Here is a 15815-nt window from a genome sequence, read left to right on the forward strand (position 1 = left end):
TAAGCCTTAGCTTTGCCACATGTCCACCAGATGTGGTAGTACGTGCCTACATTGTGTTTACATTTCCAGCATCTATCTGACATATTTTTGAACATTTTTGCTAGTCTTGCTGGTGGCAAGTGCCATCTATAAAACATTTTATGGGATCCTTGCTACTTTTCGAACATATTTGCTGTCTTGCAGATATTCCATGACCCATCTAGGTAACAACATCAGTGCTAGCAGGGAGTGGGGTTGACTCCCTGTTTTTATACAAGTGGCTTGCTCTGTCAGTGTTGGTAGGAGTGTTCTTGGTGATTCCTTGATCAGGATATAATTTCCTGCTTGCTGATTGTTTGTCTGCTCGATTGTTTATCTTCTTAGTAATTCCCTGATTAGAGTATTGTTTGCTGCTTGACTGAGATGATGTAACATCTACAAGGAAACAACCAAGCTCAGAGAGCACCAAGGATCCTTATTAACAACTTAAGCAATAAAAGAGCCCTTTCTGAAGTCTTGCAACCATTAAACATCTAAAAGAGTGGAAAATGATGTCACCACGTTACACAGTCCTTGCATAGCCAAGGGGAAAAATGGACACCCAACAAGAATTAGCATCGCTCAACTCTGGTTTAATCATTGAGATTATGGATTCTCTACTTTAAGCCGCCTTCAAAGTGTTACACGTTTGCTCCAATAAATGTATGCATGTGTGTGTGTGTGCAGGCATTGTGTGATGTGGCAGCTCTAGGCAGTTTCAGTAAGGCATCTCTCTCTCTTTCTCAAACAGACCCCCCTGCAATCTGGCAATTGCTCTGACAGCCTAATGCACAAGGATCCTGTAATCCCAGTCCAACTTCCTCTTCTTCAACCTGGTGTCCTTCTGTTTCTCGAGTAAGTGATAATTTTGTGGGTTGTAGTTCCAACATCCCTAAAAGGCACCAAATCTACAAAATTCAGGTGAATTTAAAAAAAAATCTCGTTCACTCTATGCAGTATACGTGGGTATGGCTACCATCTTGGTATTAGGGTGGCAGAATATGCCCACCTGTTAATGATGTAATGCATGGAGAGGGGTCTCTTAGGGGAAAAAAAAAGAAATAGGCATATCCTGCTTTAGCACCAGAAACATGGCTGAATACCCAGGAATCCAACCCATGGTTTATTTAATAAATCATGGCTAAGAAGCATTGCTTAGCATGATATGAAGACTATCTAGGCATGCAAGAGTGATCTCAGTCAGATGGAATCTTAAAATGCATGTTAAGATTATATTCAAATGTAACATTCATTCATGGTTTCCCAGACCATGATTTGCCAGTCAATCTCCCATCCCCTGCTGTTTTCAGTTTAATTTTTCTGCTAATATTGCATACAATTAAATTTTCTCAGCATTTAACAAGGGACTCCTCTTCTTTAAACAGTGATGAATCATATTACTTGCAGTAGAATCCACGACCTGAAACTGTTTTGCAAAGAACAAAATATGTGATTCTTAAGATATGTGGTTCTCCTCTACAGCAACAACGGCCAACCGTTGCAGACAACATCCGACCACACTGAACAATTGTGTGGCCTTGGAAGCCACATAATAAAAAATTGGCCAGAGTGCTAATGGTGGGGGATTTCCATTGTAAACTTCCTGTCAGCAAATTTTGTTAAGAAGCATTCTCCTATATCGAATGAAAAGCTAGTAATCCCGAAGGGTTAAAAAGTAGCAAAAAGAAGTTGTTATATGAAAAATTACCCGGAATGGTATGAATTTGAGACTTAGGGGTGAATTTTGAATTAAGCTTATTGATATGTTGGAAGAGTTTTATGCAGTGTGTAGAGTAGACGATATCCTACGTGAAATGATAAATTTAACAGATTTTGGTGTGAAGAAACTTATAAATACCTCTGCTTGCCTTTAACGATCATCAATGAAAAATCGATACATAGCTGACTGGTAGATGGATTTCATATACCTGCAGAGCAAGGGAAGGTGCAAGGCTTCATTTGTGGTTGTCACCATCTTGACTCTTGATCAATCCATCTTGACTCTTGAGCAAGTAAACAGCCCAACCAATGAACAGCCAAGATCACTCCCACCAACATAAGCAGAGCAAGCCACTCGAATATAAACTGAGAACAAACTCCACTGCTTACTAGCATTGATGATGTTACCTAGTTGGGTCATGAAACATCTGCAAGAAAATCACCAAGCTCAAAGAGCACCAAGGACCCCATAATCCCCCCCTCCTCTTCTTCTCTCACAAACCTTACTCCCTTCTAGCAGTGATGATGTTACCTAGTTGGGTCATGAAACATCTGCAAGAAAACCACCAAGCTCAGAGAGCACCAAGGACCCCACAATCTTCCCCTCCTTCCTCCTCCTCCCACAAACCTTTCTCCCTTCTAGCACTGATGACATTACCTAGTTGGGTCATGAAACATCTGCAAGAAAACCACCAAGCTCAGAGAGCACCAAGGACCCCATATTTCAACCCTGAGCTACAGATGTTCTCACTGATGTGACGTGTGAAGCAGGAGGTGGATGTGATCCAATTCCTTCCCTTCGTGAAAAATTCACTCCTGAGTTCTCCCCACAATTTCTTCATTTCATCAGCTTAACTTCGGAGCTGTTGGGATGGCAAATGGACCTATCTGAATTCAGACATAGTTGGGGATTTATAGCCAACTCCTCAAGAGTTCCTTGGGTAGATGAAGTGAGTGGCTGTCCTGAAGACATAAGTTTATTACAGGTACTGTAGTCCTTGAGTTATGAGCACAACTGAGATCAGGATTCCTGTTGCTAAGCAAGGTGGTTGTTAAGGGAGCCACATCTGATTTTACAAGCTTTTTTCTGCCACTGTTAAGTGAATCATTGCAATTGTTAAGCGAATCTGGCTTCCCCCATTGACTTTGCGTGTTGGAAATCAGCTGGGAAAGTGGCAAATGGTGACCCCATGATCCCAGGATGCCGCAACTATTGTAAACACATGCTGATTGCCAAGCGCCCAGATTTTGATTACCTGACCCTGGGAATACTGCAATGATTGTAAGGGCGAGGACCGGGTCCTAAGTCACTTTTTTCAGTTCCTAAATGAATGATTGTAAATTGAGGTTTGCCTGTACATTACTGGAAATGCTACCTTGGTTCCAGAGCTGCATACTTTACACCGTCCCACACAAACAAGAGGACAAGGTGGAATGCACACAGCAAACTAAGCTGTGAGTTCATTTACTGTGGTTTGTTAAGTTGCATATCGCTAGCTGGTTCTCATGCTCAGCCATAAACCATGGATTAACAGAATAACAGAGTTGGGAGGGACCTTGGAGGTCTTCTAGTCTAATGCCCTGCTCAAGCAAGAGACCCTGTACCGTTTCAGACAAGTGGCTGTCCAGTCTCTTCTTAAAAACTTCCAGTGTTGGAGCACCCACAGCTTCTGAAGGGAAGCCATTCCACTGGTTTATTGTTAGGAAATTAGGACATCTCTACATCTCTCTCAATCCTCTATCATTTATTCTATCTATCTATCTATCTATCTATCTATCTATCTATCTATCTATCTATCTATCTATCTATCTATCTATCTATCTATCTATCTATCTATCTATCTATCTATCTATCTATCTATCTAGATGTCATTATCTCCATCTTTATCTCTCTATCTCTGTCTCCACAAGCTGTTCCAGTTATAATGCATACAGATATAAACACTATGATTATACAGTAGTTTTGGGACCCCTTTCATTTCTACACCCCAAGTCTTCTCTTTTGCCTCCCTTACCTTAACCTGAAAAAGCCCTGTCAATCAGTGATATATATTTCTTCATTTACTAAAAGAATTTCAGTAGAGACGTGCAAACATTATAATCTGGCAAAACGTATATGACAGTACATTGATTAGCATGTTAATGTTTAAGGTGCAACATTTTGTTGCTCCTGTTGAAAATGCTTGATAGTCTGCAATCCTTTCTATTTCTTTTGGTGGTGATGAACTGCATTGTTAGGACAGAAGATCATCAAATTCACTTAACTCCACCTGTACACACCACTGCCATCCTGTGGAAATGTTCATTTTCTCCCCACATCCCTTAAGACCAGACTTGCCTCCACAGAAGCTGACTTGTTGAAGTTGCCAACTTATTGCCCAAGATGGAAAAATGAAGGCTGTAGACCACAGTTTCCTTCAGCCCTGAATTTCTTGTTTTATTACATGTTTTGTAAAATGGTCATTAAAGATACATCTCCTATCTTTTAAGAATCCAGATTCCCTTTTTCACTCCTTCTTCCGTTTAGCAGTAAACCATAAAAGCAGTTTTGAAATGATTCAAGAAAAACCACACGTCTAAATTTAGGTTCCCGGGGCAAATGTTTCCATTGTAATTTTCCCCCCTAAAAGACCCCCTGTAAGTTCATATTACATTTTTGCAACTGAATGTTTGAGTGCAAGTTTGCTTAACACATGCATGTCTGTAAGTATGTTTTGACCATCTCTCTTACCTTTTTCCTAATGTACATGTTTAGGTATAAACTGCATTGCCAAATTGTGAGGTGTGTGGGCATTGGAGGCTATGTTGCTTTGAGAAGCTTGAATCTACTCTTTTTTTCCCCTTTCCATTCAACCATGTCCAATTCTCCGAGACTATTTATTTTTGTGTTTGTTTGTAAAACGTATTGGTCGCCTATCTTACTTCAGGGTAACTGGGCGGCTTACAACTTTAAAAATATCTGGACAAATCCCTGCAGTTCTCTTAGCAAGGTTTTTCAGAAGTGGCTTTCCATTGCCTCCTTCCTAGGGTTGAAAGAAAGTGGCTGGCCCAAAGTCACCCCAGCTGGCTTTGTGCCCAAGTCAGGACTAGAACTCATGGTCTCCTGGTTTTCTAGCCTGGTGCCTTAACCATTACACCAAACTGGCTCACATTCAGTTTTAACAATAAATTATGTTAAATAATCTCCCCAGTACCACCAATTTTGATGTCAATCCAGACTTAGTGGCCACCTTTCTCCAAATTGGGAGAAAATGTAGTCCTAACACAGCAGTCCCCAACCTTTTGGGTGCCAGAGACTGGTTCCACGGAGGGTGGTTTTTCCACAGACTGTGTGTGTGTGTGTGTTTGTGTGCTGCCTGCATCCTCCACATGCATGGATGCGGTTTGCTTTATTGCACACTGGGGTTCCTGGCAGGTTGTGGACTGTCCAGGGCCCGGAGGTTAGGGACCCATGTCCTCATAGATCTGTGGTGTAGCAGACTGGAATGACTGAATTTATCCATTGGCAAGTTTGACTTAGTCTCTCCTTTTTTTTTTCTGGCATCTGGTTTGCCTGTAAACTCCTTTCTGATTTTCTGATTTCTTTTTCCAAGAATGCCATCCAAACCCCCTTATGGCTTTCCACTTGCCTTTGTACATATGAAAAGAAAAGAAAACATCATAATCAAGAGGAGAGCAGAATTTTGATAAGGGTTCTGTTTCTCCCCACACAATTTACCTTCCTCTCCACCCAGCATTTCCAGTTTTTACACGTTAACCTTTTCAGCCTCCTGGCATAGGAGCAAAATACAGTGTATTAAAATAGTCCCGTTTCATAGGATCACAATTTAAAGGGATGGTGAATCCCTGATTAATGAATGAAACAAACGGTTTAGTTTGGGTGGTCTCAAAGGCAATTGAATTGTTTTTTTCCTTGAGGAAGAAGAGAAAACATTTTGCTTCTCACCCAAGAAGCTTCATCAGTTCTGATGGAGGTGTGTGTGAGTGTGTGGGTGTGTGAGGGTGGAAGGATAGGTACTGAGAGTTAAGATTGGATTGGATATAAGAATAGGTTCTGATAGGATGGTGAGGGATGGAAGAATTACATTTCTTTGCACTCATCTGGTCGTTAGTACTCTCCCTGAGAGCTCTTGAGGCCACTTGGGGGTTTATCTGTGTCCTCAGGGTCACCTGAACTAGGTGAAATTAGTTGTGGAATCTTCTTGGAACCACTGCAAGTTCTGCATTATGGACTGGAGATGGGTGGTGTTCAATTCTAACACCGATGGATTCTGTTACCCCCTCTTTCAAACCAACGATCCTCTCTATCCAAAATGTGGACTTTCACTTCTTCCTCAAGGAAGCCATTTGTCTGAAATGGTATAGGGTTTCCTGCCACAGCAGGGGGTTGGACTAGATGACCTCCAAGGTCCCTTCCAACTTTATCATCATCATTATTATTATTGAGACAGTTATGATCTGGATGACTCTTCACAGATATTTAGTTTGGGTTCTGTATTTCTTACCACTGATCCCCCAGGACATTATAATGAGATTTTTTTTTTATTTGCTAACAATGGTGACAAAAAAACAAAATGGCCCATTTCATTTCCCCTAAATTCCTCATTGTGGTGACCATTTACAGATGTTCAGAAAAAGTTTGCACAGCGTTATGCGTTCTGTGCCTATTTCTCTGAAAGCACATCATTCTGTGTACTTGAATGGCTCTGGGGGTGGTGATATGTTTTTCTCCTTCCTAAGCTTTTTTCTGCATGCCTTTTATACCTGTATGCCTTTCCCCAGATTATTATTTTTTTAAAGTTACAAACTGCACCACAAGTTTCGAAAAGCGATGGAAATAATCTCCCTTCTACTTTGATCTCTCTTATCTGTCTGATGGATCTGAAACCATTAAATTCATGTAAGCAATTTGACAGAGCCTATTTCTTAAACTCTGTCTATAATATAGGATGATGTTCTTTTCCGTCCCTAAAGCATTTTGCCCAGTAAAAAAAACCAAAAACCACACATCTAATCTGATAATGTTTTCTTGAGGTTCAAAGAAATTAACATTGCTCATCGGATGTGCTCATGGATTTCCCCTTGAGGACCTCAGCTTCTCTGGCCCTCGCCTGATTCATTTTTAAGATTTGTTGCAAAACAAAAGCTCTGGGGTATCTGTGGCTGCAGCACACGCATCATAAACTAGGTTCCTACTTCAAGAAACAGGTTGGTTCCAGAACTTAATTCATTAGTTGTCCCATCAAGCCGTGGCCACATGGAACATCTGTTGTGAATCATCCTGAGTAGAACTTACATCTCACCCATCACCAACCCAACACAATCATTTTCAGCAGATCCAAGTCCATAAATCCAGCCCAGAATCATCAAGACTTGAGGAATCAAAACAATGGGAGATCTTCCGATATGGACCTCTGTGTATCATTGATTAGCTAAGAAGACAGAGGAGTCGCCAGGCTATCATTTTCAAGTCTTTGAGGCCGAAAGGATCGGAAATAGGCCATTAAAACATTTTCGCTTCTCTTCCCAACCTCCTCCTGCTCTTTGGCAGTGGAAACGGCAGTCCTGATGTTGTCTAAACGGATGAACCGGTGCAGGAAGGCAGCCCCGCTGTGTCGGAATAGCCTTTGCTGAAATTCTGATGTCATGAAATAGTAGAGAATTGGATCCAAGCAGCAATTCAGGCTTGCAAGGCACAAAGAAATGGAGTGGAAATTCAGAACTTGGTGACGGACCAAGCAGCTTCCAAAGACACCTTGTTTGACCATCATAAAGATCGGGAGGTTCACATGGTAGGGGGTGAAGCAGATGAAGAAGACGGCCGCACAGCCCAAGATCAGACGCCAAGCTTTCCGCCTCTCGTCAGCCTGTTGCAACGGAGCGTGGGGATCCTGCAGGGACTGCCTCATCTTCCACGTGCAGTAAAGGATTATTACAAGAGGGAGCAGAAATCCAGAGAGCTCAGCTACCACCATCAGTGCTACGGAGGCTGCCCTTGTTAACTGTTTGACTCCGAGGTCAGCGAAGCAGGTATTGGCATTGTTGGTTAAGCTAGGACTTCTCAGGATTGGGAGGGGCAAGCAAGCAGCCCCCACCACGATCCAGACCATAGCACTTACGGCAACATCATGTCTGTAATTCCAACTTTTGGTTCGGAAGGGATGAAGCAGAAAGAGATACCTCTGGATGCTGATGCAAGTGAGGAAGCAGATGCTGGCGTACATGTTGAGGTATTTCAGGTAGAAGCAGAACTGACAGAGGAAGCCCCCAAAGGGCCAGCTGTGGTTGATATAGTAGTACATCCTCAAAGGCAAGGAGAGGACATGAGCCAGATCAGCTGCGGCCAAATTCATCATGAAAATGGCTGCTTTGCTTTCCTTCTTGATGAAGCAACACAAAACCCACAGAGCAAGGCTGTTGCCCACCAGACCAGGGATGAAAATAATCACGTACGTCGCTGCATATAAGGAGGCCTGGAAACCCATGGAAGGATCGGAACAATTTTCGGAAGAATTGTCAGCCGGCATCTCTGTCCGGTCAGTGAAGTTCCTGAGCACAGTGGTGGCTGAGCAAATCCCTGTGAAGGACAGCAAAAGCAGAAGCAGACACTTATTTCCTTCTACAGAGAGACAGGTGAGAAAGGAAGGCTGCAGCCTTGAACACACATGCCACGTTCATTGGTCAAATCATATGGTCACTTCAGAAGAACCATAGAATCCTAGGGCTGGAAGGGACTTTGGAGGTCTTCTAGTCCAAACCTCTTCCAAACCAAGAATCTATCGGATCTGCCACAACTTAAATCTCTAGATAGAAACGATCCTTGGCTCCATTTGTTGAGAAAGGTATAGTTCAGTGGTGGCGAACCTATGGCACGGGTGCCAGAGGTGGCACTCGGAGCCCTCTCTGTGGGCACACATGCCGTTGCCCCAGCTTTGCCTCTGCCCGCGACCCCCTCCTCACCAGCAGCCTCCCTGGAGGAGAGTCGCCCCTGAGTGTGGCCCACACGGAGCAGCACAGCTAAGGACATGGCAGCCAGCTAGCGTAGACAAGACTCTGCCCTCACACCCCAACGGGCATAGTTGATGCTGCAGGGTGTGGGCAGAGGGCGTGGCCGCCATGGCACTGCTGGGCTGCTTGGGCAATCTGCGGTGGGCCCTAGAGGCGGTGAGTGGCCCTGCAGGCAGGCAGGGTGGGGCGGAGCAGGGAGTGGAGCAGGGGCAGGGGCAGTGTTTGGGCACTCGGTCTCTAAAAGGTTCACCATCACTGGTATAGTTTATTAGAGGTCAAGTGCATTGCAGTGTTGCAAAGCCAAAACTGAGAATTGCGCGCCAAAATCCCTACGTTCTTAACAATCTCTCATTGTCCACCCCATTGTAACCAATCAGGTTCAGGCAAGATGTTTTCATAACAGTCAGTCCAAGCTGTGGTTTGGTATGGGGCTCCCTCCTTCCAGCTAGGTGACCTTGGGGTAGCTTCTCAAGGAGATACAGCACTTACTTTCGTTTTCCCCAAGCCTTCCACCCTTCATTCCCCCTCCCCACTGTTCATGGCAGTCTGTCACTACATAGCAGCGAAGCACAAGGAAGCCTAAGGTGGCAGCCGACATTATCCTTATACCATCAGCTAGACATACCTTATCGCAAGTTCCCAAACTAGCTGGAAACTCCACATTATGTTGCAATTTGAAATCCAAGATATCTGGAAATCGAGAAAGCTGCTGTTCTTACCCAATTTAGTTCTGAAGGCACAGTTCTCTGGCTTCTTTGCTTCTGCAAGCTCCATGGATTAAATCACACGGAGGAAGGGAAAGAATGACCAACATAGGAAAAGGAACCTAAGTTATAATTATTTTTAACCAGGGAGTTAAAATCCTGCTCTACGTCAAGGGGTGGATGGACATGAATGGAAGGCAAGGCCATTCATTGCAAGATGAGCCAGCTTTAAATGAGTTCTCTTTCCTTCCTGTCCGCTGATTCTAAGCTGCTTAATGATTGTTCCTCCTGCGGATACTTTGCTGTGAGTAATGTAGCAGAAGTCACAAGCCAGCAAAAACCTCTCAAAGCCTCATTTGCCACTGAGAATCTACAATTTCTTCAAGCTTTCTTGCTTAAATGAGATTATTATTATATATTGTGTGGCATGCTCACATCACATTTTGAGAAAAACACAAGAGATAAGAACACAAAATGTGAAACGTAGAATCTAAAATAGTATAAACATGTCTAGCTTACCTGTTTCACTCCAGGTAGCTCAATGTTGGCAGCTGGGAGCTATCAGTAATCTTCAAGTCACTAAATGGATGTAAATCAAGGACTATTTGTATTTGAAAGTCTACCTCTTCCCAAATACATCTACCCGTCCCATCCGGCCTGGCTGATGGCTGAGTTGCCCGTCATTTGGCATGATTCAGAAAGAGAAACTTTTCTGCCACAACCCCCGGCCTCTGGCACATTATTTTCCCCAAAGTATGAGTGGCCCCTATCCTTGCCAACACATGGCCAGCATCTGGCCATGATGAAAACTGGGAAGTTTGGAAATCGCTAAACAGACTGCTCATGGGCACGGCAAGATCAAGAGTTTCCTTGAATAAATGGGGACAGTTGGCAACTTCCTACTGTGAATATGGAGATTTGTAGACCTCATGACAGCACAACAGAATGCGATCGATGTTACATGCTTCAGGGCAAGCGCACCTAAATTAAGCTTTTACACAATTTAAATTTTATGTTCAGATGTTTGTATTTATAAAGGTCAAGGTTTTCCCTGTCCAGTCATGTCCAACTCTAGGGCACGGTGCTCATCTCCGTTTCCTAGCCAAGGGAGCCAGTGTTGTGATTTCTCGCCAGCCAGTGGACCCGGCAGCTGAGTCTGGGGAATCAGAGGAGGAGGAGGAAGGGCCTGGAGTGACATCAGAGTCAGAGGAAGGCTCTGAGGAGCTCCAAGTCTTAACAGTCTGATGAGGAGCCTGGCCCCTCTACTCACGCTCAGGCTGAGACACAGCTGTGCTGGGAGTCTGAGTTGGACAGTGATAACTCACAGCTGGAAGATATCCAGGATGCACGTAAACGCCGGCAAGCCAAGAGAGTCGGACAGAGGAATGCAATGGGGCGGCTCCAAAGGCAAAGGAGAAGGCATTAGGAAGCCACGCCTTGGCTGCATAATAAAAGGGAAGATGTGGGAGGTGCTGGTTGCTGAAGGCAACCGTTTGTGTTAAGGAATCAAGTTTCAGTGAACTGTGTTTTGTTTGCCTTTGGACATTTACTCAGGTCTGTGAATAATAGAAGGGGATTGGTTTTTTCCTGCGGTTCCAGACTACTTGTTGGAGGAGGGGTTTCTCCTTGTGAGCCTAACAAAGACTCACGTAGGCTGGGACAGAACAGCCAGCATTGTCCAAAGACACTTTCTCTGGTCATGTGGCCAGCATGACTGTATGCCGAGGTGCAGGGAACTCTGTTAACTTCCAACCAAAGTGGTACCTATTTATCTACTTGCATTTGCATGCTTTCGAACTGGTAGGTGTGCAGGAACTGGGCCAAGGAATGGGAGCTCACCCCATCACACAGCACACGGGTCTCAAACGTGGGTTGTCAGCTGACAAACTGAGCATCTTTAAGTGCTGAGCCAGCTCCCCTCTGTTTGTATTTATATCTACATATAAAATTATAATAATGATGCTTCTGACCCAAACAAATAAATAAAAAAAAACCCGCCAGCCTTTCAGAAGACCCTGAAAAATTGGATGTATCATCAGATCTGGGAATATGAAGGAAATATGGAGATTATTAAATGGTTATATTATATATAGTTAGAGTGCACCTTCCTCTGTTTTTTTTTCCACAATTGCGATTTTAAATGCAGCTTTTGATTTATTTATTTTTTTAAAAAACCCTTCTTTTTAATAGTAGAAAACTTGGGTTTTATTTGTGTTTTAACTATGCAAGGCCGCCCAGAATCCCAGGCAAGTGAGATGGTTGGCCATATAAATTTAATAAATAAAATAAAACACCACTAGAAACAGAGGTTCTTCATTACAGCATTTGCAGGAATCATCTAAGGCTACCCATTTCTATTTTGGGTCTGTTTGTTTACAGACTATTTTTATACCTTCCTATCTCAGCTGCTGGGTTTGTGTATGGTGGGAATCTAAAGGTTCAACATTGCTTGAAACTTTCTACCCTGTTCCTTTTCTTTCTCTTGCTGCTGATTCATCCAAACTCTCTTAGGAGGAAAGTAGCCACAGTTGGGTGTTGGCTTAACTATTATTTAAGTCCAAAGGGTCTCCCCACCCCTTTCCTGGTTGATAGCCCAACATTCTGATATCTCCAAGCTGCTGTTTTAACTTTGAGGGTTCCATGGATGGTTTTAATTTGTTTATATTTTTAGCAATGGGATGTTTTCCACTGTACCATTTGTACAGACCTTTTGCCTACATGCCTGTTCATCCACTGCTCTGGGAGAGAGCTTCACTTCTGCAATATGTGGGGTGATGATCTTTTCCAAAATTGTGTAATTAAAGAGTCACGTGCCCCTTTCTCCCAAAAAAAGTTATGACTCTTCATTCAGGAAAACGATGGGAACTCGGTGGACCTTGACCTAAACTCAGAACTTTCAACCTAACCAAGCATGCAGGGAAAGATTCTTGAATCTAAAACTGCATTTATCAGAACAAATGTTTATGGAGATTCTCAAATCATCCAGTTCATGGTGGTCCCAAAGTTGCTTTCCCAAAAGGCAACTGAATTTTCTTGGGTTTTTTTTTTTCCTTGAAAACGTTTCGCTTCTCATCCAGTTAACTTCTTCGGTTCAGAAAGGATGAGAAGCAAAATGTTTTCAAGGAAAAAAATGCAAGAAAGTTCAGTTGCCTTTTCAGAACAACCATAGAAACAACATCTTGTAAGTCTGAATGTGCCTTCCTTCCTCTTTCTTTTAACTTGATGAGAATTAAGGGGAGTGGGGTACTTTCCGAAGCACAAACCGCTTTCTTGGTCTGGAGCCAAGCCATGTTTATCTGATGATTGCCTTGGAAATAGATCATTCCTCTGTCCTTCTACACTCTCTACGGCTCATTACAGAGGCAAAATGAGGGTCAGCAGTGAAGGTGCCCCAAATTACACCAGCAGAATTTTTTTTTGGTGGCTTACAGGAGAAAAGCCCTAACTCTGTAGGATCTCTGGATACTTTCACATTCCTTGACCATCCCAGAGCAAAAGAAACTCAAAAGAAAAAAAAATATGAGCATATTCATAAGCGCCTTTTGCACACTTGAGGAAGACGCAAGCTGTGGGAGATATTCCAATGATACAGTAGTTCCTGGAACATTTGAATTTAGGGGATCAAAGCAATTTGGATTGGGGATAGCTCTTACTTAAGGCTGTTATCTTCAAGGGTCAATCCTGCAAGAATCAGAAGACTTAGGGCAGAAATAGCACATCTGGACTGCAAAAATTCGGACAGCCACTAAAGGAGAAGGGGAGAAGAGAATTCATATTATGTGTTTCTTTTTTTAGAGGTGTCTTAATATTTCCTTCTGAATTTTTGCATCCCAAATCTGGTAGACCTCAAATGCTCAGGGAGACACATGCTCAACAGTTTAAATTAACATTGACTGCCAAGAAAAGAATAAACTGGAACTTGATCCTAATTGTTTCTAGCCACATGACAATTTTCCTTTTGTCATTTCCCTTTTCAGAAGTCACAGTTAGCTATTCAGCCCAACAAGGGTGGGATGGAAATCTTTCTAAAGAAGTGGTCACGATTTTTTTTGCATTTGGTAAAGTGATGTTTTTCCACCCGATAAATTAAAAAGCAAACAAACCCTGAAGATCTTAATGATTACAGTAATATAAAACAGGAGATTTTTTTTAAATTAAAGAGTGAACTGCGGCCGTTCCTGGTAACAAGCAGTCTTTCTGAAGAAAAGAGCTAAGCCTCGCTGCTCAGTTGATTTCCTTGGCAGGAAAACCTTGTTTTTCACTTTAAATGTATGATAGGGGTGCAGTTATTTAAGGGTGGGACTGACTGCTGATTTGCAAAGGCTTCAGAAGGGCCAAAACCCACTTCTGTGTATCCAATAACTGAATTCTTTCCTGCAAACTCACTTTGAAATAAAGGACACAAGGATGCCCCAGTTTGCAGCTTTCTACCCGCTCTAGACTTTAGGAGGACAGCCTTACCTCATAGCAGTTTGCATTCCTTCAAGTGATGATGACCGCAGAAAAGCACAAAGGCAACAGAAGCTTCCTTCGAACGTTGATGTTTTGCTCATTTCGGTCACAAGATTTCTCATGCAGTTTCAACCTCTTTGTGATAATTTCCAAGGCTGAGCAGGCTCTCAAAAGGTTTTTCCAAAAAGACGAGGGAAGGTCCAGAGCTGTGATTGTACTGAGAGGAAATCCTGGATCTCGTTTCTCTGCCCCACTTAAAATACAGCCACAGCTTTCTGGAGAGACGCCAAAATAACCGATGACATCACAATGATAGCGGAGCCTTAAAAAAACTGCCCTCTTCTTCACAAAACTTTGTGGTGCCTGCCTTTTTTTTGCTTTATTTCTTTTAACTTTTTTAGCCATACATTTTATTAAACGCGTTAAAGAGAGCATGAAAACGAACACAGTCTAATGCAGAATAAAGAACAAAAAAAGGGAAAAAAACAGGAAGTGCGGAAAGAAAGCACAACAAGAAATAGTTTATCAATTGATTAGTGTTATGACCATATCAAAAAATAGAAAACAAAAATAAAATACCGATAGTCCTCGACGTATATGATCGCAGCTGAGCCCAAAATTTCTGTGGCTAATTGAGACAGTTGTTAAGTGATTTCACCCCGTTTTATGATCTTTCTCGGCACAGTTGTTAAGTGAATCACTGCAGTTGTTAAGGTAGTGACACGGGGGTTGAGAGAATCTGTCTTCCCCATTGGTTTTGCTTGTGAGGAGGTCGCAAAAGGAGGATCCGGTGACCCAGGGACACGGCAACTGTCATAAATAGGAGTCAGTTGCCAAGCGTCTGAAATTTTGATCACGTCACCAAGGGGATGCTGCAATGGACATAAGTTGAACAAATCGTCCTAAGTCTTTTTTTTTCACAAAAGGAACGGTTGTAAATTGAGGACCACCTTGTACAGGATATAAATCCAGGATAAAATAGATAAAAATACATTATTGTTAAGTACAAAGAATCAGCATTCAGGTAAATACATTGTCTTTACAGAATACCTCATTCTGTTCTCTACAGTGGGTCCTTTGGTGATTAATGTAAGTAATCTCAAAAAATACAGGATAAATGGTATAGATAGAAGAATGAAAAAGTAGACAGCTCCTTTTTGACAACATAAGGGTCTATAATATCCCTGAAACAATTATATTAATTATATTGCTATATTTAGATATAGAATAATAGCAGGAACTGTAGCAGAAAGTAATGTAACCTGACAAAGGACTAAATACAGAAGGCATCTCACACACGTTCTGGAATATTTCAGATAGTCAACATTACATATCTGGTTAGACTCTAGAAAATGAAACCAGGAAAAGTAAAATCAGAAATTGTTTTGAAAGCTGAACTCTTTCTCAGTCTGTTGAAATGGCTATTTTAACCAGAATGTCACAATAAAAATCTTAACATCCTGTAAGATGTGTTTTGATCCAGGGCTTGCTGTAAGTAGTTAGATTTAAAGAGAGAGAGATGCTACTGAATGTTTGCTTTTGCTCATATTGTCAAATTATGCTTAATTGATGGCTGGAGAAAACTTAGATTTGCTAAGGACAACAAATCAGTTCCATGCTTAATTTATCTCTATAAGTTTAACACATGTTTCTTGTAATGGTGGAATAGAAGAATAAGAAGAATATCGCCAATATTTTGAAACCTTCCGAAACTTCTTTGTTTATCACGTCCCCATCCTGAAAAATACTGAAGTATATAAACAATATTTTCCCCTGATGGGGCTTTTATTTTCAGTGAAGACAAGGAGAGGGAAAAATCAGGAATATTAGGATTTTTTTCAGTGTTGTAGAGGTAAGCTTTGACATTCTTGATGATTTGCTAATTTTTTTATAGAAAGCAATCAGATTTGTGTT

General features: G+C 42.2%; 1 protein-coding gene across 1 annotated transcript; it reads right to left on the bottom strand.

The window, feature by feature from the left end:
• Positions 1-7130: 7130 nt before the first annotated feature.
• On the bottom strand, positions 7131-8276 carry LOC107289963 (putative P2Y purinoceptor 10). The gene has a single exon (XM_015818793.1). The coding sequence runs from the start codon at positions 8262-8264 to the stop codon at positions 7170-7172; it is 1095 nt and encodes a 364-aa protein (XP_015674279.1). The 5' UTR covers positions 8265-8276; the 3' UTR covers positions 7131-7169.
• Positions 8277-15815: the final 7539 nt, after the last annotated feature.

The sequence above is a fragment of the Protobothrops mucrosquamatus genome, unplaced genomic scaffold (assembly GCF_001527695.2).
Source record: "Protobothrops mucrosquamatus isolate PMUCROS unplaced genomic scaffold, P.Mucros_1.0 scaffold790, whole genome shotgun sequence".
Lineage (NCBI taxonomy): Eukaryota > Metazoa > Chordata > Lepidosauria > Squamata > Viperidae > Protobothrops > Protobothrops mucrosquamatus.

Excerpts from the sequence above, each read along its gene's own strand:
- LOC107289963 (XM_015818793.1), bottom strand. The coding sequence starts at position 8,264 with ATGCCGGCTGACAATTCTTCCGAAAATTGTTCCGATCCTTCCATGGGT.